The sequence below is a fragment of the Copidosoma floridanum genome, unplaced genomic scaffold (genome assembly GCF_036245765.1).
Source record: "Copidosoma floridanum isolate Cflo_tuat_1 unplaced genomic scaffold, Cflo_Japanese_pri ptg000007l, whole genome shotgun sequence".
NCBI lineage: Eukaryota > Metazoa > Arthropoda > Insecta > Hymenoptera > Encyrtidae > Copidosoma > Copidosoma floridanum.
Window position 1 is genome coordinate 17,437,381 of NW_028321884.1, and position 22,365 is coordinate 17,459,745.

A 22,365-nucleotide genomic window follows, 5' to 3' on the forward strand; every position below is an offset into this window, starting at 1 on the left:
GTATCCGATGCCATAGGAAAATTAACAACTCGTTATTTTCATTACAGGCTTTATCATAACTATACAGTTTTGAGTGGAACCCGACCCCGTAACCCTCATTTACCCCTTTTTCGTATCTTAATCTCAAGACACACTTTTTCATGATCTAGATTCTGTTGTGCCTCCAGGGAAAAATATTCCTTGATTTAAAAAAAAAAAATTCAGATCGATATCTTTTTATACAATGTAAGAAACGACTGAGATACGAAATAAACCGTTTTCGATAAAATGACCCACGTATAAATGAGCAGTAAGTTAGTCTGCATACATAAAACAACATGATCTTGATCCAAAGTTTTCGTAAAAACACTTTTTGAATGCTTGACCCATCATTTATAATTACTTTGTAATACCCTAAGTTCTACTTTAAAGGACAAAAATACTCCGAATATCTGAGACGTTTATTAAGAGTTGCTGATTATTAAGTATTAAAAGTTGCTGATTTGATGGATCTTGCCCAATAATTTGGACTGAGCATCTTTCAATATTTCCAAATGCAGAACGCATAAAGACATTAGTTTTAATGTTTATTCGATTGACTGATGTAAATATATCATCAATAACTCTTTTTCAACTATAGCCTCTGACATTTGAAAAAAGTGGTAGCGTTTGGACAATACAGTACAACATGTCAAGATATAAGTTGTTTCAATATACAGGACTTTTTCCCAATGCACCTATCCCCTTAAACCTAGTGGTTGGGAACATATATACAATTATTATCTACCCTACACTTTTATAAAGGTTTCTTTGAACATTGAAACAATCCCTTCTTACATCGGAAATTTCTGATGGTTCATCTTTGTTTCCTGGCATACAACAAAGAACAAACACCATTATAGAGTTGCGGCGTGTAAGAAAACTCACCTCGCCCACGAAGCTCTGCTTATGATATATTTACAATTATTGGTACATGTTCTGTGCGTGTTTTGTTTCACGTTCTTTTTTTATAAATTGTTTTTTGAATTAGACACTGACCCGCTAGTAAGTTTATTATTTCATTGATCGAAGGCTTGCTTTTAGTGTGAATAAAAAATTGCAAGGTTCGTGTGCTTTTTATATTTAACGTCAATGTTGTAATGTTTCCATAAGCACATGGCCGTTTTTCTAATAACAAAAAATACAAATATTAAAATTTAATATAAACTTCAAGCTTAAAATAATGGATAGAACTTCAAACTAATAATATTATTAAACTGTTATTGGTGTGAATATTTCGTATTCTCTAAATAATTTGATAGTTTTTGAATACTGTAATACGATTTCAGTTTTAATACAATTATTTATGCAATGCAAAAACGGATGCATTGTTTGAGATCTCCTCTCTCTCTCTCTCTCTCTCTCTCTCTCTCTCTCTCTCTCTCTCTCTCTCTCTCTCTCTCTGGGTACTTCTTTCAAATAGGTTAAAACTGTATTGTTCTAAATATTTAGAAGTTGATTGTGACGTATAAGAAATGGCAAGAAATATTTAACATAGTTCTACGATTTTCTCGTCATAAGCCTCTTTATCGTTTTATATGTCATTAAATGCACAACATGCCTTGTAACAAAGACATGATTCGTTATTTTAAATTTTTTATTTTACGAAAGCAAAGGATAAAAATTTATTTCATATCAATCTTAATATAAAGTTATACGTGTAGATGTGCTACTTTACGATATTTGTAGAAGTTCAATTAAGGGTATAAATTTTAAGTTATTTTTTCTAGCTGCAATAAAGTAGCTCTATATTATGCATCTGATGAAAATATAACTTTTAAAAAAGTCTCATCTATTTATAGGTTGTAAAAAAAACAGTAATTTTGTTTAAGGAAGGTTTATTCTCTTAGAATATTTTTTCAAATGACAAATCGTGATAGTCAAAAGCTTTACTTAAATCAAAGAAATTATAATGTAATTGAAACATGGTATGAGTTGGAAGAAAAAACAGTTTCAATCCAATGGATAACATAGTTAAAAATGCTGCCAGATGACGTTCTTAATTTAATAAAACACGATTTTCGCACTGTTGTTAGATAAAAACGAAAAAAGTTATGATATTTTCTTCTCTCTTAAATTTACTTCTATTAATCCCTCTGCGTACTGCAAAAAAATGTTCCACGAAATAAGCCAACATATACGCCACAGATTTTCAGTATCAATACCACTGTATAAAGTACTATTGCTCTTACTCTCCAAACTTGATGGATAATCTACTTCGACTCACGAGCTTTTTTTTCCTACCCTACTTACGCTTACACGAGCTGTACGAAGCGCCTTTTTTTCCCCACACCAACAAGTTTTCAATATTTTTTGTCTCTTCTAATGTTTCATTCATGAGTGTTCAAACTATGTATCTATTGATAATATAAAAACAATTGATCTTGCAATTGTGATATTTCAATATGTTTACTACAGAGAGATATTGTCACATACAGTTCATAGAAAATAAGCATTTAGTAGAGAAATGTAGATATATACTTAAATGTTAAGAAATCAGATTCGATCTAATTTGCGCTATAAGAAATTTGTAGAGCTCACTTGCTAAAAAAAAAAAAAAATGTAAACGGAACAAAAAATCGGAAGGTCTTTTAATTTTTTCCACTAACATGAGATATGCCTTACTAACGAACCCGTACTAAAACAGAAGCTATGACAACTGCAGTTCTTCACACTCGTTTTGTAAATCCTCCATATATATGTATAATATTGCTTTAACCGTGTTTTCTCTACAATGAGACATATCCTAAATAAAAGTTATGTGTGCCATACATTCGAGACCTAATATAGTGTACAAATAAAAAAAATTGATAGTAAAAAAAAAAACTGCCATGCTTTAGTATCGGGAAAACACAGCTTCATTCGAGTCATTCTATGCGTTCAGTCGTGACTACTTCGTGACAGTTTATTTTTTATGATGTTAATTATTTTAAGTAGACGAAGGGTTTTTTTTGAAGTTCTTTGATTGACTGAATATTGTGAATTGTTTTTTTTTGTAAGTATGCAGGTAGAATAGTTAACTTTTTCACTAGTAGTTTTATACTGGAAGTCTTAGAAAAGCTTAATTTTTATCGTGACAAACATTTGCACACAATCTCCTTAAAAATCGACAAAATAATTGAATTAGTAATCATCACAGCATTATGAAAAACTGTTTTTTGAATAAAAAAAACTAGTTTGGAAACAAAAATAAAGCATTGCTCTCTCATTGGATGGAAGCAGTCAATGTTGAAAGTGATGAGTCATTAGCTTGCAAGAATCAATGTTCAGTGTTTACTGTCTTGCAGCAAGATGTATTTTATTTCGAGATAAGACGTAAAAAACATATGGCTATTTAACGAACGTATAAGTATAGTGCCTTATAAAAGAGGGGATAAGCGTATAATGAAAGAACTAAATCGATTGAGATTTAGTGATTTTAAAGATTTTTTAAAGATAATTGTTAGTACCTAACGGCAGAACTGAAAATACTGACAATAACTATACTATACTAGCGGCCCACTGGTCTCGGCTTTGCCTGAGACTCACTAAATGAAAGACCGTAGTGTGTTGACATATATTGTGAAACGTTTTTAGTTCAAAATTTTACATCTTTTCCTGCACCTCTCAGAAAAAAGAATCTTCTTATAAGAAGCATATTTCTTTGGAATCCATTCAGTTAATTTGGCAAAATAATGAGCTGAAAAAGTAAAAAAATATAATTATTTTGAAAAAATCTGTGCGTTCCTTATTCCATAAAAAAATCGTTAGTCCTTAACAGCCGTAGATTTGCAATTTTTCCTCTAGAACTCTTTCTTGACTGAAGCTTACAGCAACTATAACTGTCTGGATACCTCAGGATGATCTTTTATGGCCTGTTATCGTAGCACTACACTGATTGGGAGAAAAACTATAACGTCTGAAGTGTTGGAGCTAGTTATAAATCTGTTTTCCAACATCTCCTGGTATTACGCCAAAAACGTTGGTGTCTACAATTTATTTCTTTTGCAGACTTAGTCGTTTTGGTGATCTAAGGTGGGAAAATTGGTTTATGATGCTAGCCCGTTGGAGACTGAGCCGTTTCCTCACGTTTGTTTTCCCTCTATAGCTGTTGCATTCGCCCAGTTCAGACCTGAAAGCGCAAATTGGTGGTTCCCGATTGAATACTTAGAGTTAAGAGAATAATATAGGGTCATCGTTTGCGGGGGTTCCTAGCCATGCAACGAACTCGTGAGATCTGCCAGTTAATGACTGACTTGGTTTAATAGTGGCTTGCTATACATAGTCTTTTAGTCGACGAATCGTTGCGGGAAACGGTAGTAAAAATAAATTTTCTTACTACCTCATCCAAAAATTCAAGTTTTGGTGGCAGTGTATGAAAAAAAAAGCCATTGTTTCTTTCGTATCGACGTGACACCTACATCGCGTATAGAGGGGTCAGAAGAAAAAATTGCCTGTTCCCTACTTTACTTAAGAAAGAAATAGAGAGAGAGCATCAGTAGTGCATAAGTATTAAGTACTTACTTATGCTGCATTTATTTATTTTTTTCAGACTGTTAGAAAAATTTTAAGTGAAAAGCACGCGTCCAACTCTGGTATGACTATAAATTTGTCGTGTGACGCATGCCATCTCTCTCGGTAATATGCTACGTAGTAAATTTCTAATCTTAGTCTGAATATAGAATCAAGTGACTATTGGAAAATATTATAAAAATCAAACATATGAGTTCTGCAGCAGACAATGCCCAGGAGTCCAATGAATAATTATATTAACTTGTATATATTTAAATGCTATTGATTTACAAAAATATTTTTAAAATAATAGTAACTATTAAAATTTAAAGGATTTTTAATAAAATTATGTTGTTCTGCCCCAAATATAACCTATCCCCATACTTAATACTTAAGCTAACTACTATGTGATGGCTCATGAACCACGAAATTTCAGCCAAACTAATTAAAAAAATGGTAGGGATCACACAGAACGTCACTTCATAACCTGCTCCAGCGGTTAACTTGGTTTTACCTTGGGGAGAAACTTTACCCCCGCAAGCTGATCATCAAGCTTTGTCTTTTGTAATATGATGTACTATATTGTAAGCAAGAAAGTTCAACCCTAGGTGGCTTCTAAAAGAACCGATGAGATTAATGGTTAAATAGGAAATTTTCAGGGTTAAACAGATAAAGTCAATACTTATAATGGCTCTGAAAAACATTTGTGGTAAACTTTTCAGATATTCCTTATTGTTATTCTTGATGATCAAAAGCTGACTTGTGGTTAGCTTGACTCTTACCCTCGGAGTCTGCGTGTACGGGGACCGTGCTGGAGGGAGAAATGCCGCTGACCAAAAAAATGTTTCATCTTCGGGTCATTCTCCAGATAAATAACGACTCATCGTTTGTCATGAACGTGGACTTGGAGAATAAATTCAATCGAAGCAATCACTTACCAAGCTCCACTTAAGGGTGGAGTTACATTTTTTTCTTTGTTTTTTTTTCACGTACTATACAAACACTTTTGACATTGATGTCTTTCACCAAGGAGACATAGCTCCTTCTAGACTCTCGCAAAATTATCTTTAGAGAATCGAGTTAATGTACGTCCATTGAAGAAGTATCTGTTATATTACTTTTATAACTTTTCTATTGATCTCTATGTAAGTAATTCCATGTTAGTTTGTTACCAACAGATTTTTCAACAGTAATTATTAAAGGTATGAAATCTAGTAAGGTCGTTTAAGTCTTTGTCTTGAAAAAAAGAAGTTTTGTTCAACAGCAAAAATAAGGAGACAGTTTTACTAGACATTTTTCTAGAACAAAGAACATACCTAAGCTCACACTAGCAGGTGTCATTAACAAAGTGAACCACGGTAATTTTGAGTAGGCAAGATAACAGGTATCAATTATAAACGTTAGTGATGTCATGAACGCTACGCGTACAGCAGCAAACTAGAAGCCATTATGTTGTTCGTCAGTTGCTCGTGAGACTTGTCATCTAGCACCTACGCAGTTATATAGTAGTAGTTGTAGCAAAATGTCCGATGATGAGGTGGAAAAAGAGAGGTTGGCGTATCATTACAGAGTCGAAGAAGAGCGTAGAGAGTATGGCTATATTGACTCTGGCCGTGAGGCTCGTTCAACCTTGTCTCTTAGCAACTCTTCTGAAGAGTCGAGGCAGTTAGATCTAAAACACAGCAAAGATTCTCGCCCGTTACCTACAAGTAACGAGGTATGGTCATTCGAAAACTGCAGTTACAAACATCAACTTGTATAAGATTTTTCTTAAAAATTTAAAAAAATTGTGTTTTTGTAATAGGAGTCTTATCGGAAGGAGTTTGATTGCACGGAATTTGACAAGGAGACAATTAAGGTCTTTGTAAGTATCGAAAATTTTTTTTCGTCTTTCTGTTTACTTATGTTTAAAGAATTTTTTGTATTGCATGTAGTATTATAAAATTGAAATCAAACAGACTCAAAGGATGTTTTTTTTTTTCGGAGTAGAAAAAATATTAAACCGTCGAATCTCTTATAATAGAGTGTGATCAATGTGCCTGAAGTTGATGTCATCAAAAAACTAACAGGCAGGTGAATGAAATCACAAAAAATGTTCAATAAGAAATTTGTGTGACTGCGACATAAATAGTTAAAATTTTTCCTATTATGATAGAAACACGCAAAAAAAAAAATAATATTATGGCGTAACCGTTATAGCGTTTTTTATTATTTAATAATTAGTTAAAATTGACCAATTTATTTCTTCGAATTTCATTTATAATTTTTTTTGGGTCATCACATTGCAAAAATAGCTGAGAATACTTTGTTAATTATTCGATTCTCTCTTTATCGGTACTGTTAAGATTATATAAAACTAATTTTGTTATCCTGGGCTACTTTGAGGGTTGGGTGTGCTCTCGGTAGGGAAAATAGGGTTCGCATCTGGTGCGTATCCAACTAGAGCTAGCACAAAACTGGTTCTTTGATGAAGTTACTACTGTGGACATTTAGGGATTGGGAAAGGAATAAGGAAACGGATAAGAGGCCTTTCATTACTGGAGGGGGGTAGGAAGACGTAAGGCAATTTTTGCTGCGAGAAGGTTGCCTCAACGCTCCTCAAGGAGCATTCCGTGGTAAAAAAAAACATGTGAACAAGCGGCTCAGCTTATGCAAAAACTGCATTTTTGCATTTAAGGCACGACTGACTGATACGAGGGAATATATTACTGTTTTTACCACACTGTATAAAAAATTGGTACTGTTTTGTGTAGGGTTGGTAAAAAAATGTACATATTCCTACATGATGGAGAGAAAAAAAAGCCTTAGAACACAATAATTATCGATCTTATTTGTATTTATTCTGAAAAAGCTAGTATTTTATCGATTCTTGCGATTTATGGCGTTAATTATAATATAAAAAAAACTACCTTTAAAAAAAAGTATAAAGTTATGCAAGTTTGAGATTATTGTCTCTGAAGGTATTTATAATCAATTATAAAAAATTAATTGCAAATGTAAAACATAATTAATTATAATATTAATTAAAAAAAATTATAACACCTGTAAGGCAAGAACGAATTCTGTTTTTTCAATTTAAATGAAGAAATTTTTAATATCATCTTAGCAGGAGAAAGTAGTGAAATCTAAAATTAATAGACAAATTTAAAATGAATCAAATTAAAATATTTTAGTATATGACAAAATAAATATCACATAATTGATTTTTTATTAAAAAAACTTTCTTCACGAAAAAAACTAAAAAGATTAAAGACAGCAAAAAAAATATTTTTAAGTAAATTGTATTTTTCGTTTTTAAGCAAAATGATGAAATGCGAGAAATATTCTTTGCACGTATATTTTATAACTTTCTAAGACCGAAAACCATATTATTTGTATACATTCTGTATACTGATAATACAGTTTTTGGTCTTAGGAAGTAATGAAATCAACAGAAAAATTCAAGTTTTTCTTTTGTAATAAGTAGTAATTTAATTGAATATAATACAATCATAAAAAATTTATTTCCGAGATAAAAAATAATTAATTATAATATATATTTAAAAAATTATTAATCCCATAAGTCAAGAATAAATTCAGTTTTTTCAATTGCAATACAGATATTTTTAATAGCATCTTTGGCATTAGAAAGCAGTGAAATCCAAAATTAATAGACAAATTTGAAGATAAATCAAATTCAGATATTTCAGAATATAACAAAATAATATATTTTTTAACATAAAAAATTTCTTCACGAATAACTGAACAGATTAAAGAAAGCAAAACATTTTTTACGTACACTGTATTTCCGTTTTTAAATGAAATGATGAAATGCGAAAATTTTTTTTTGCATACATACATTCCGTATGCTTATAATACAGTTTTTGGTCTTGGGAAGTAATGAAATCAACAAAAAAAATTCAAGTTTTTCTTTTGTAACTAGTAGTGATTTTATTGAATATAATAAACCACTGGAATAACACGGTTATATCTAACATTACTCGTGAATGATATTATATTGAATAATACAGTACGTATTACATAACTTGCCAGGACTGATTTTCGAGTTCTAGATGTTACATATTAACAGTAATAGATAATTTTTTGTATAACAATTCATCATTAATTAGTTTATTAATTTTATAAAGTATCTTTAAGTGTGCATTTAGTATAAATTCGTTTATTAATAATTTTTTTGATAAATCATAACAATTTTAAAAAAAATTTTAAATAACATTTCAATGGTGCTTATAAGTCAATCAATAATTCGTAAAATAAATGGACAAAAAAAAAGTGCGTACCCTGATAGAAATCGACCATTTTTTCAAAATTTAAATAATGTTTTTTCCAACCTTTTTCCAGCATTTTACAGCTATTTTGTCAAAATATAAAATTCTGGAAAAAGGCTAGAAAAAACGTTTTGTAAATGCTCACAAAATGGTCAATTGTCTACCAGGGTACAAATTAAATTTTTACTTTTCTATTTGTTTTTTTACAAAGAATTTGTTCTTTTGTACATTCAACGAAACGCAAGCTTGAGGAGCAAATTGAAATAACTTATTATAACATTTAAATAAAATATTTTTTTCTTGGTTGGTGATTAACTATTGACTTCATAATCAACTAATTAGAAATATACGAAAAAATTGTTTTATACATTCTGTTATCCGTAAAAACTTGGTATTGATTGTTCATTAAAAAACTCAAAAATCAGTCCCGGCAAGTTATGTAATACGTACTATATTATTCAATATAATATCCTTCACGAGTAATGTTAGATATAACCGTGTTATTCCAGTGGTTGATTATATTCAATTAAATTACTTCTAGTTACAAAAGAAAAACTTGAATTTTTTTTGTTGATTTTATTACTTCCCAAGACCAAAAACTGTATTATTAGTATACGGAATGTATGTATGCAAAAAAAAATTCTCGCATTTCATCATTTCATTTAAAAACGGTAATACAGTGTACGTAAAAAATGTTTTGCTTTCTTTAATCTGTTCAGTTATTCGTGAAGAAATTTTTTTTGTTAAAAAATAAATTATTTTGTTATATTCTGAAATATTTGAATTTGATTTATCTTCAAATTTGTCTATTAATTTTGGATTTCACTGCTTTCTAAAGCCAAAGATGGTATTAAAAATATCTGTATTGCAATTGAAAAGACTGAATTCATTCTTAATTTATGGGATTTATAATTTTTTAAATATATATTATAACCAATTATTTTTCATCTCGGAAATAAATTTTTTATGATTGTATTATATTCAATTAAATTACTACTAATTACAAAAGAAAAACTTGAATTTTTTTGTTGATTTTATTACTTCCTAAGGCCAAAAACTGTATTATTAGTATACAGAATGTATACAAATAATATGGTTTTCGGTCTTAGAAAGTTATAAAATATACGTGCAAAAAATATTTCTCGCATTTCATCATTTTGTTTAAAAACGAAAAATACAATTTTTTAAAAAAATTTGTTTTGCTGTCTTTAATCTTTTGAGTTTTTTTCGTGAAGAAAGTTTTTTTAATAAAAAATCAATTATGTGATAGTTATTTTGTTGTATACTGAAATATTTTAATTTGATTTATCTTCAAATTTGTCTATTAATTTTAGATGTCACTGCTTTCTCCTGCTTAGATGATATTAAAAATTTCTTCATTTAAATTGAAAAAACAGAATTCGTTCTTGCCTTATAGGTGTTATAATTTTTTTTAATTAACATTATAATTAATTACGTTTTATATTTGCAATTAATTTTTTATAATTAATTATAAACACCTTCAGAGACAATAACCGCAAACTTGCATAACTTTATACTTTTTTTCAAAGGTAGTTTTTTTTATAGATTTCATAACTTTTCTGATAAAAATTCATTTCTTAGAATTTTTCAGGGGATTGGTTGTATGATCAAAATTCTTCTTTTTCAAAAATTACTTATTATAATTGAATATGACTACCTTCAGAGACAATAACCTCAAACTTGCATAACTTTATACTTTTTTTTTAAAGGTAGTTTTTTTTATAAATTTCATAATTTTTCTGAAAAAAAATTCATTTCTTAGAATTTCTTAACGGATTTGTTGAACAATCAAAATTAATTATTTTTTCTAAAAATTAATTAATATATTTAATTAAGTATACCTTCAGAGATTGATCCTTGCGATTTATGGCGTTAATTATATTCTACAGATATAAGTTTTCGTTACAAAAAAGTTATACTTTTTAAGATCTATGAGTTTAACGGTCATTTCATAATCTGAAATGTTAATAAAAAAAAATATAAGTAAGTTAGGTGGAGGAAAACGATAACTCTGCAATTTTTTGGCATTTTTATGATTTATAGCCCAAATTTAACATCATCACTAAATGTGATGATACAAAAAAGTTGTATTTTGACGAGACCTTCAACCATCAAGATTAATGTATTACCTCTTGTGCAAAACAAAAAATTTGGATACGGGAAAACGACTTTTTCTTCATTTAACAAGCACTTTCGGCCCTTGTAACGTAAGTGTTACCTCGTGTGGTACATCCTAGGTAAATATGTTTTACGCAAAAAAGTTGTATTTCAATATAATCCACAACTTTTTCGTTCAATATCATAATTTAAAGTACACAACAAATAATTTAAATAAGAAAAAACTACGTTTTTGTGATTTTGAAGCACTTTTTGGCTCACAGAATGTTTGGGTTACATCCTGGACGAAAATTTGGAATACAAAAAAGTTGTATTTAAAATATAGCTACAGTTTTGTGGTTTACATTGAATCTCAAAAATATCATGTTTTGAAGTTATAGTTAAAAAACTATTTTTTTTTTACTGAAAATACCATCTCAAAACGACTGCCATTTTTTTTCAAAAGAGAAAACCTTACGGATCTTAAGCCATCACGTAAGACATAAAAGACGAAGCTATTTGTTAAATTTCAGCCTAATCCAATAAAGACTGCATAAGTTAATCAAAAAACTTGATTACGCCCATACATATATACATACACCCCTGACGCTGAGGTCCACGATCGCAATTTTTTCTTAACTAAAACATTTTTTTACACAAAAACAATAAGTTTTAAAAGTACTTACACTTTTCGCTCTGGCAATAATATAAAGCACTCCTGAGTATCAGTCGTGCCGAAAAATCACAGAGGTCCTTGCCTGAAAAGTCGCACGGGCCTTGATCCATTCCACAACCTGGCCGACTGAGCCACTGCGCGCTCGTTTATTAAGATTCCATGTATGACTACATATACTTAGTACTTGTATAGAAAAAAATCAGTGGACAGTGAGTGCTTGGGTACTCAAGTTACAAGTTTTTTTTCTGTAGAATCATGTGGCAGATAATATGATTATAAATATAAGTATACCTTTTACGAAACTTTATTGTAAACAATGGTGGTGCAAATATCGTATAAATAAGTATACCTGTGTTGATTGAGTATGGTTATAATTAATATTTTAATACTTAATAAGTTGACATTATAAACAACATATTATCGCACAATACAATATAAAGAATATAGAGACTAGCCAGTACAAGACTGTAGGATTTCATCGAATCTTCCGTTGATTTCGAAACTACTTTCTACTGCCTACGCTGATTACATTTGTAACGTCACGCTCACATTTATCATATATGCTCACATACTTATTCCTAATTCATTTTTAGTATCTAAAATATTACTGTAACTCAGAAAATAAGACAAACCATCATGTAGTACCACTTTCTTTGATAGCAAGGTAGTAAATGCCAGTGAATAATGTTTCTTTAGGATGTTCATCACACATAGGATTTTAGACAAATATAATTGAAGTATTAAAAGTATACTCAAAATACCATAAGAAATGCCCAAAAAAAATTGCAGATCGATCAATCATACCATCTTTCACATGTTTACTTTTAAAATTTTGCTATTTAACATGTACCCTTATGAAAAAATCTTATAAAATTATTTTTTTTAAATCTGTATAAACCTCGGAAGTTTTGTTTGTGTGAAAAATTACTTTTAAATAAATCCGATTCATTTTCAAGTGGATCTATAACTCTTTTTTTTTCTTTTAATAAAACAAAAAAAAAGAGGTCAAGTATGCGTAAAAGCTCGTATGTAAACTCATTCTATATAAGAAATAAAATATTACGCACCTATTAAGGAAGGTTAAAAATGTCGAAGATTATATGTAAGTTAACGCCCGAGACAGAGCTGAGGGTTGATAACGTGAAATCTAGGACATTTTATAACCTCCGAACGTGGTGTGTATTCTAATTTTCATCAATTCTGCGTCGAGAGAACGGATTTTGGTCCTGCAAAGCGGGACGAAAGGTCCTTTTTTCGGCGCAGTATAATAAAAAATAATTATTTTCAGCGTTGTTGCCTATATTCACGCTTCTCCCACCTTCCTGACTTTTGTTCTCAATTACAGAGAAAAACTTGTCAAAGAAGAAAACGCAATAAACAAGAATTACTGTATTTATACAGTACGGAAGTTCTTTTTTTTTTATATAAAAATTCTGGAAAATGTTAAAATGTACAAACAATAATAAATACATTAATCTTAAAAGTAACATATTAATCATACATAAATAAATGTTTATTAATACATATAAAAGCTGTTCTGCTGATTTATATACTTTTTTCTGAATTTTTGAAAAAAACATGTACCAAAAAAAGTTTATTTTATTAAATAACTTGTCTATTTTATGTCTAATGAAACTAAATAAATAAATACACAAAAAATGAGGATTTACATCAAAAATAAATTACGAACTGTAAGAAAAAATGAAGTAGTTAGGTTTTAATTATCGGGCCCGCTTACAGCAAAGTAGATCAGGGGCCTGCCCAGATTAGGTCTCACAACTTGTACAGTATCCAAGAATTAAATTAAATTTCTTTTGGTTTTTTAGAATGCGAAAAAATGTTGTTTGCATTATGAACTTGGGGATCCTATGCTATGGAAAAATTAACAACTCTATTTTTTTATTTCAGGCTTTATCAAAACTATACATTTTTTTTTTTTTTTTTTTTCATATATATTAGAGTGCTCTACGTCCGGCTCCTTTAGTAAGGGCACTGCTATAGGCACTTAGCACTTTGGAGACAGAAGGAAAGAGGGATGGGAGGCCTCCCATTGCTGGAAGGGGGGTAGGGGGGAAATAGGCAATTTTTGCTGCGAGAAGGTCGCCTCAACCCTCCTCGAGGAGCATTGCGTGGTGAAAAAGCACATGTAAGAAATCACAGGGGTACTTGCCCGGAAAAGTCGTACTATGGCCGGAAATCGAACCACGGTCTCCCGCGTGCCAATCTACGACCTAGCCGACTGAGCCACCGTGCGCTATAAAACTATACATATTTAAGGAATACACAACCCCGTAACCCTCATTTATCCCTTTTTCATATTTTAACCTCAAGCCACAATTATTTTTTACCTGGAGTTTGTTGTGCCTTGAGGAAAAAATATTCCTTGGTTTATAAAAAAAAATTTTCAGATTAATATCTTTTTATACACTGTTGGAAGTTACAAAATGTGAGAAAAAACGGAGTAATCAGGTTTCAAGTATCGAGCCTACTTACAGCAGAGTTGATCAGAAGCTTGCTCAGTCTGTGAAAGGTCGTGAATTTACATCTTTTAAAAAACGGTTTTTTTTTTTTTTTTTTTTTTTTCATCTAGAGAGATCAGTAAAAAAAAAAAAAATAAGCAAAATTTAAAATGTGTGTTACAGTGTGGTGCGATAATATTAGAAGGTATAGGAGAACTGAGAACTGGATGTACGTCAAGAAGGGCGGGGAAAAGGGGAAGAACCAAACAAAATTAACTTTTGTTATACTTTTTCTCAAGGTCACGAATCTGAAATCGTTGATTTACTCCCTAGGGCAGAACGCGCCTATAAAAGTATAACTACAAAAAAACTGTATATAGCCTTACTCTATACCTATAAGAGTTATGTTAGTTAATTTTTTTTATTAGCGTTAAGATGGCTACTACATTTGCCAAATTATTCCACTGAAGACAGTTAATGTTGTGTAATATATGTTACATTAGCTTAAGTGTCAAAAACTAGCGTGTGAGACTCTAAGTCCCCCGGTAATAACGAAGTTCGCGCATGTATTTAGGAATCACATGTATACTGTAAAATACAAGGTTCATAAATACATGTAAATTTAATATGTTTTTTTTACGATTTATGGCGGTATATTTATGTTTTACCTGTAATTTTGTCATGTATAAAAGGCTTTGGAACTTTTTAAAATGATTTTTAAGGTTATTGTTGGGTAAAAAACAAGAAATATGTCCAACATATTTTTAATCAATTCGCAAATATGCTAAAATTTTTCCCGAAGATTTCTACCTCTATTTTGTAGAGAAACATAAAACACCGAAATTTACGGTTATGTCTTGATATAACTCAACGCCTCTTTTTTCGTGTGGCACGGTATTTATTGCACATTCAGGAACGTGTGAAATTTGTTATTATTGTTCTACTTTGCTTCCTTTTAAAAATATGGCGTATTACGTCACATTTGGAGATCACACCATATTATAAAAACCCGTTTAATCAATACCGGCTATCTGCATCGATCTGCCATACATGCAAAAATTACCTAATAATGTACTTAATTAAAGAGACAATATAGTAATGATTAAAAATTAATATAGAATTAATATTAACTACTATATTCTATACATATACGCGCAGGCAAGCATGTACACACTTGCACAGTAATAGTAGAAAGTACATATACAAACAGTTATTATACATGTACACTTTCATGGTTTCATCCATAATTCTGTACATTAGTTACACACACATAAAAATGTGCATGTATACATTATATACGTGTACACTGCACACAGAAACATACTATGAGTAGGCAATAGAAGTATGCAAAACACTAAATGCTGACTGTAGATATAATATATATATATATATATATATATATATATTTCCTATACTATATAGTAATCTCGATGGGGCATTCCACACAACCCCCCACAGCCCCCCACCGCCCCTCCATAAAATAAGGTGAAAACCGGTCATTTTTTCCCTTATTTTCACATATCGCAGTTTTTTCCTAAACTCCCCACAGCCCCCTGCCCATTTTTTCGTGACCCCCACCGCCCTCCCCGCCGTCTGCCACACTTCATTTAGAGACCGTGGATGACATCGTATTTATCGTATTCCTTGGACCTTGATGTGTATACAGACGTGTACGTGTCGTATTTGGATTAGTCTATTATTTTTAATCTGCTTCAATGTTGAATTACTTTAAAACAAAACTGTCTTATCGACACGATTTATCTCATCGTCAAGATAAATTTAAAGTCATAGTTGAGTTATAGGGCGTCATTGCGCAAATCATCATTATTATTATATATTGAATATCAAAGTTAACTGTTATATTATATAGTTGACTGTGTGGGGCATTCCAAGCAACGTTCCACCATATAAAACCATTTACATTGGAAATATTAAGATTATTAAGTCATTCATGTTTTACTCAGAGTCTTTTAAAAAAAATGTAGTTTAATACATCATAAAAATAATACGTCATATATATTTTTGTACCGTAAAAATGTTTATTTGTGAAGAATGTTAACCAATAAGAACATGTTTTGTTTCTTACAATATATTTTGTTTTCATCAATTTTTTCACAGCACCCAGGAGGTAAATAGATGGACTTTATACATACAAATAATATAAAACCATTAAATTTATGCAACTCAATACGACGAAAAATCAATTTATATCGATTGTATTTCCATTTCTTTGTAAGTAGAAAAATCTTGGGGCGTTAAGCTTTTTTTTGTTAGCATTTCTGATAAACTACAAGTAAATTTTTTATGCGTATGTATTATATTATTTTATATACGAATGAATAATACCAATACATACAAATATTTTAAATACATTTAGTTTATCATTATTGCAAACCGTAAAAGTTTCGCATTAAGATGACTTCTTTTATGTGTCAACTTATTAAACCCTTTCAAACGAGAAAGACTTAGGTCTATTCCTATTCTGTTTCGAATTAATGTTAAAATTGGTCAAATTGGTACAATTGCTACAACATAATATAGATTGATGGGATGTCATATTCAGTGATAAATTTTGTCCATACATATTGGAATATTAAAATGATATTGTTATTATAAGATACACTAATTTCATGATCAAAAATTTTTTTTCAAACTATATTTTTAATATCTAAAATGTTTTCTCTATCGATTTGAATAAAAATGTCCATTTTTATTTTTGCATCTCGATAAAGCTACGTATACTTGACAATGAGAAAAAAGAGGTTTTTTCAAGTATTATCCTACATTATCAAAACTTTGACATTGAGACTTGTTTATAGTCATAGCAAATGCTACGACTAATGGGAATTGTTTTCTTTACAAAATAAAGATTAATAATGAAGTATTTCCAATATATAATGTAGTTTTAGGAAGAAAAACTTTATTACCAACTTTTTTTTCCGTAACTATTTTGCCTTCTGTGTTATACTTAGACAATTTAGTAATTCGCAATCGTGTAGCGTTACATAATCCGTCTGATATACTCAAATTTCGAGTTAACATTACCGTTGTACCTATTTTTGATTGAAGTTCATGAGGTGGCAAGCCTTTACGAATATTGTTTAACATTTACGGGAAAATTTTTATAAATATTATCATCTGATTTGTCTTTGTCCCTCCATTTAATTTACTTAAAACTTTATTGTTCAAGCAAAAAGTATATTTACTATGTAAAGTTAGTATTACATTATTACCAAAACAGTTGTTGTTAATATTAAGTATTTTAGTACAGACATCATCTGTTATCCAGGATTTAAGAATGTTAATAGTTTCTGTGTCCCCTTCTCCAAATCTTAAAAACAATGTTGAGAAGTCTTTATCACTAGAACGAATTTCATTTTGTAATCTTAAAATTTTGAAATACTTCCATAAAAATGATAATTTAATAGTTTCTTCTATTATCGTGGTTCTATTACCATTTTTTATAACTGGGAAGATTTGTCAAAAATCTCCTCCTAATTCTATAAGTTATTACCAAAGCAGAGTTTTGTATTACACAAGTCTCTTAACGTACTATCAACGATTTCTAGAGATTTTTTCGGAATCATGGAAGCCTCGTCCCATATATTTAAATCAACTTCCCTTAATTTTTTTTTTTTTTTAAATTCTAAAAATACACTATCGATATTATCTAAATCTAAAGGTAAACGGAAAGTTCTTTGACTGGTCATACCTTTTGTTAGTAATACAGATGCAATTACTGTCCAAAACATTGACAAAATATTGGTACGCCTAGAAAAAAAAGATTTAATAATAGTCTCATATAAGTAGGTTTTACATGTGACTAGAGTAATTAAAACTTTTCGTTGTTGAAAATTTAATCAATAAAAAAATGATGTATCACTTTTTTCTTTAAACATAACGGAGAGTTCTAAAAAAAACTCTAAACGTACCACAATACTACCTTCTGCGTGATGAGAAAATTTACTGATTGATATGTAACTAATGCTTAACAATGTGGATTAAAAACTTTACTTCCTCACAAAATTGTGGGCATCAACCTTTTCCCACTACCAGATAAAATTGAAGGGCTCTTCTTTTGAGTTAGAACAGTAGGGGGTTGGCACGCGGAGAGCGCAGAGAAGCGAAGCCCCACTAGTATATATATGTACGTATGTATGTGTGAACGTACGTTTTTACCGTTTTGGTCCTCAACCAAGAAACGCCTAAAGAAGTTCTCACATCAGAAAACTTGATCATTTTCGAGAACTATCAAGTCTTGTGTTATGTGTAGGTGAAACTCGAATTCGTTTAACAAAATAATTCCCCATTTTGTTTTTTTACCAGTGAGTGCACATGAGCATTGCAAAATCATATTAACGCAGCCATCTAAGAGTGCCAACACACTTCCCTACATTCAATCTTCTCGAACGTTTATTTTTAGGTCGCTTGCTCTTGCTATCTGTTGCTATCTCTATTTTTTATAGGTCGCTTGCTCTTGCTATCTCTTGCTAGCTTTCCCTATTTATTTATTGATTTTAATATTCAAATTTTCCACCAGTTTTCTACTGGTTATTTGATCGTGGCACCTGAGCTTAGATGGATGTGAGAGTTATGTGTAATGCATGTCAACCAAAAAAGTGCTTCCATTCATTTAAATTACATTGGCTTGCAAGAATTTTTTCTTGACCTTGATATAAAGCGTAACAGGAGTGGACTTTGCTTGATTCTCCCCTTCACCACGCCTCTCATGACTTACTTCCGGTTTCCTCTCCACTACATGATGCCACAGATTTTTAAGTTTATAAATTTTATCTTTTTTTCTTTTAACCGATTCTAAAATAAAAAAATTTAGAAAAAAGTCACAGTTACCAAAGTGATTTGGAACCCCCAGCGTCATACTATTTTGTGACCGCGGCTCTTACCTACTCTACTGTGAGCAGGCCGAACATAGTAAAATCAATTACTTCATCTTATCTTACAGTTTGTAAGTCATTTTTCACAAATATTTTTATTTATTAAACATCAATGTTTTTGGTGTTAATATAAATCAAATGAATAATCAATTTACTTGATAAAATTTTTTTTTTTTAAATGTTTTTTATAAAAAAACAGGCAACTAGCATATTCTCGCAGAGCACCTTTCCAATTGATTGATGATGATCTATTCCTACGTTTTCAATTCATTTACGATTCAAGTAACACTTTTTTCTTTAGTGTCTTTTTTCAGTGTCTCGTGTATTGGTCGTGTCTTATATGCAAAACAACGCGTTTTACAAAAATTCAGCTACATATTTATACTTGCAAAATTTTCACCAGTGCGGTATTTACAGAAAATCACTCAATTTTAATTTTTTTTTGGAAATAAATTTTCCTCTGCATCCTTTCTAACATTTCTAAGTTATTCGTTTTAAAATTATATCAAGAATAAGCGGCTACAGAGTGGTAACAGAAAGTAACGGTCTCAAGAAAGATACGCTGTTCAGAAAAGCATCTTGAATAAAGGTTCTTTTCCGTCAATTATTCCGATAAATAATCGTCCGAAAAATGTTAAGCACATCACAGTGTTTATGTTCAGTACTTTTTTTTTTATTGGTAATGTATATAAAAACTATTAATTTGCATGAAATTAACAAAAAATGTTTTGCAGTAGTAGTAGTAGGAGAAGTAGAATTTTTTTTGAGTTTAAACAGCGAATTAATTTTTAGGCAATCATAATAAACACTAATTTCCTGATAACTATTATTAAAAATATGTTTAAATTTCAACTGTTATGTTTTTGATTATGCTAAAATGTTCTCTATTAAGTAAAATTGGTTGCAAATTGCTGAAATACAAGATTTCAGAGTTGTAATTATTATTTTGTATTGCAAATTGAACTATATAAAACATTAAAGTCATAATTAAAAAAGTTCTTTTTTCCCCAACATTAAAGTTCTTCGTATCTTTAATAGAACTTACTTTTAAACTTTGATCCAGTAATGCTGCAAGGTTAAAAGAAGCTAAATTTTAAAGTAATAAATCGTTTCATGACATCTTGTTGAATGTTAGATAAAAATCATTGAAAAATTAGAGATGTTAATAAAGTTGCAAACCTTTGAATTTTAAACAACATTTTCACACTTGTTTGCACAATCACTTTGCCAGAAATAGGTGGTAGATGGTCCGACAATAGCACTCTTCGGTAGATAATCAAATAACTGACAAATCCTCTCAAGCTATTTTTGCAATACGATATCCCAAAAAAAGTTACAAGCAGGATTAGAAGAAAAAATCTGATCGATTTTTTCTATTTGTTTGATAAGAAACAAAGCTGGCACGTTTATGCCCCAAAAATATTTTTCTATGTTATCTGATTATAATACAAAGATATTTTAACAAATTTTTCTGGAGTTAAAAGACAATTTTTTACTACATTTCTCATCAACCTGTTAATACTTGTCAGTTAAAGCAATGTTTTTATCTTTTAGGTCAGAGGTAAATCGATATTCGTTCAGGGTACCAAGAAAAGTCAACTAGGCGAAACCACGTTGATGTTTGACCCTCCAGATCAGTGTGATTTGGATAGAGTTGAGGCAGGATTCCACTCCGATGACATCTTATATGTTCGCTTTTTTTCAAGGAACGAGGCAGATGTCTAAGTATAGACAATTGAAAAATGTCACAAGTTTTTAAAAATTTAGTATATAAGTAGAAGAAATAAAAAAATGTAAAAAATAAAAGAATAAAGTGTTTGTATTTTCATTTTAAATCTTTTCTTATCTACAAAAATAAGCACAATATGTTGGAGTCTTCATAGTACTGGTCTTATTTATAAAAATAAAAAATCAACAAATAATAGTCAAAAATCTTTGTTAGCTGTTTATTAGATTATATAAGTTAGAAACATATTTGTCAAATAATATAGATGAATTACTGATCTTATAACCCTTCCCTGCTGTGAGATCTAATGTTATTTCTGTAATTCCGTTATCTAAAGAAAGTTACCACAAACAAAAGTACTGACTTAATTACCATGCATGGATATGTGATTTATACATTAAAAATTATAAATTATTTATTCTATGAAAATTAAAAAATCTCACGATATATAATGTTTCTATTTCTAGTAAAAAGTAAAATCATTTTAATTTTTTTATGTACTTAAAGTGGTACCAAAAATTTAATTGCCATAGAAATGGGAACATAATTAATGTTCGTACAAAAACCAGACATTTTTGGGGTTCTTAGCTTTTTTTGTTTAAATTAAATTAAAAAGTTACTGACTTGCAATTTTTTCACATGATTCATTATATTATAAAATTTAACAATAATATGCATTTTACATAGAGTTTGGAGTTACAATTCTAAATTAAAAAAATCGGATATTAGTATTAGTTAGTGTACTAAATCGTTTTTTACAAAAAATATTCTAAAAATAATCTTATACTCCTTTTCTTGTGATAAATAACATATAAGTCAGATTAATGGTTCATTTACGCATCTTGTACGTTTTTTCCTTGCATCTAATGCTGCTCTTACGGGGTATAAGGCCACGGAGGGCGTGGTTGCACATCCCTATATTGAGAATATACAGAAAACTTTTTACCATTGTTGTATAAAGTATTATTCTTCTTAGTTTTTCTAATTTTTTTCAATTTCTTGCACGGTTTTTTCACTAAATATAATATTAAGCGCCTATGATACTTTTCGAATAAAAATATTATAAAGCTTATGACACATCCACTAATTAATAATACTAGCAACGGGGTGACGTCAGTAATACTTAATTGTGTGAATGTAATTCCTTTTATTATTTCTTTCTTTGGCCGATATAACTTTTTTTCCCGGAATAGTAAACCATTTTCTCTATATTTCTGAATGCTGAAAAAAAATATTATTATAAGTTTTGGACAATAAATATTTTTTTAAAGATACTTACTGATGGTTTAAAAATCTAAGAAGTGGATCTCCTTTTTTTAAACTAATAGCAAATTTTCGTATGGTACCAAGTGGAAAAACTAAGATTCTACATAGGGAATTGTAAGAAGTTGGTTTCTTAATAGATCCAATCATGTAGAAAACAACTCTCTCATTGCATACCTGGAATTAAAAACGAATTTTTTAATAATTTATACTCTAAACATAATAGACATTTTTCTAACACAAATACCATCAACAAACATGTTATAGAATAAATCATCAGTTTTAAACAGGTTTATCAGATATATTTAAAAACTTAAATACTCGTAACAGGTGGGGATATGGTAGAGATAGGTATGTCTGATATCCATAAGAAGTATTTTCGTAACATTTCAAATACTTTTTTATTTAAAATTAAAATCTATGTGCAAAAAAAATGGGCTATAGTTTTTCT

The 22,365-nt window shown here is 29.9% G+C and overlaps 1 protein-coding gene across 1 annotated transcript; it reads left to right on the plus strand.

The window, feature by feature from the left end:
- The first annotated feature begins 5,965 nt into the window (after positions 1-5,965).
- LOC149375476 (uncharacterized) lies at positions 5,966-20,753 on the plus strand. Its single transcript, XM_089588973.1, has 3 exons — positions 5,966-6,226; positions 6,314-6,373; positions 20,480-20,753. The coding sequence occupies exons 1-3, from the start codon at positions 6,032-6,034 to the stop codon at positions 20,648-20,650; spliced, it is 426 nt and encodes a 141-aa protein (XP_089445099.1). The 5' UTR covers positions 5,966-6,031; the 3' UTR covers positions 20,651-20,753.
- The last annotated feature ends 1,612 nt before the right edge of the window (positions 20,754-22,365 follow it).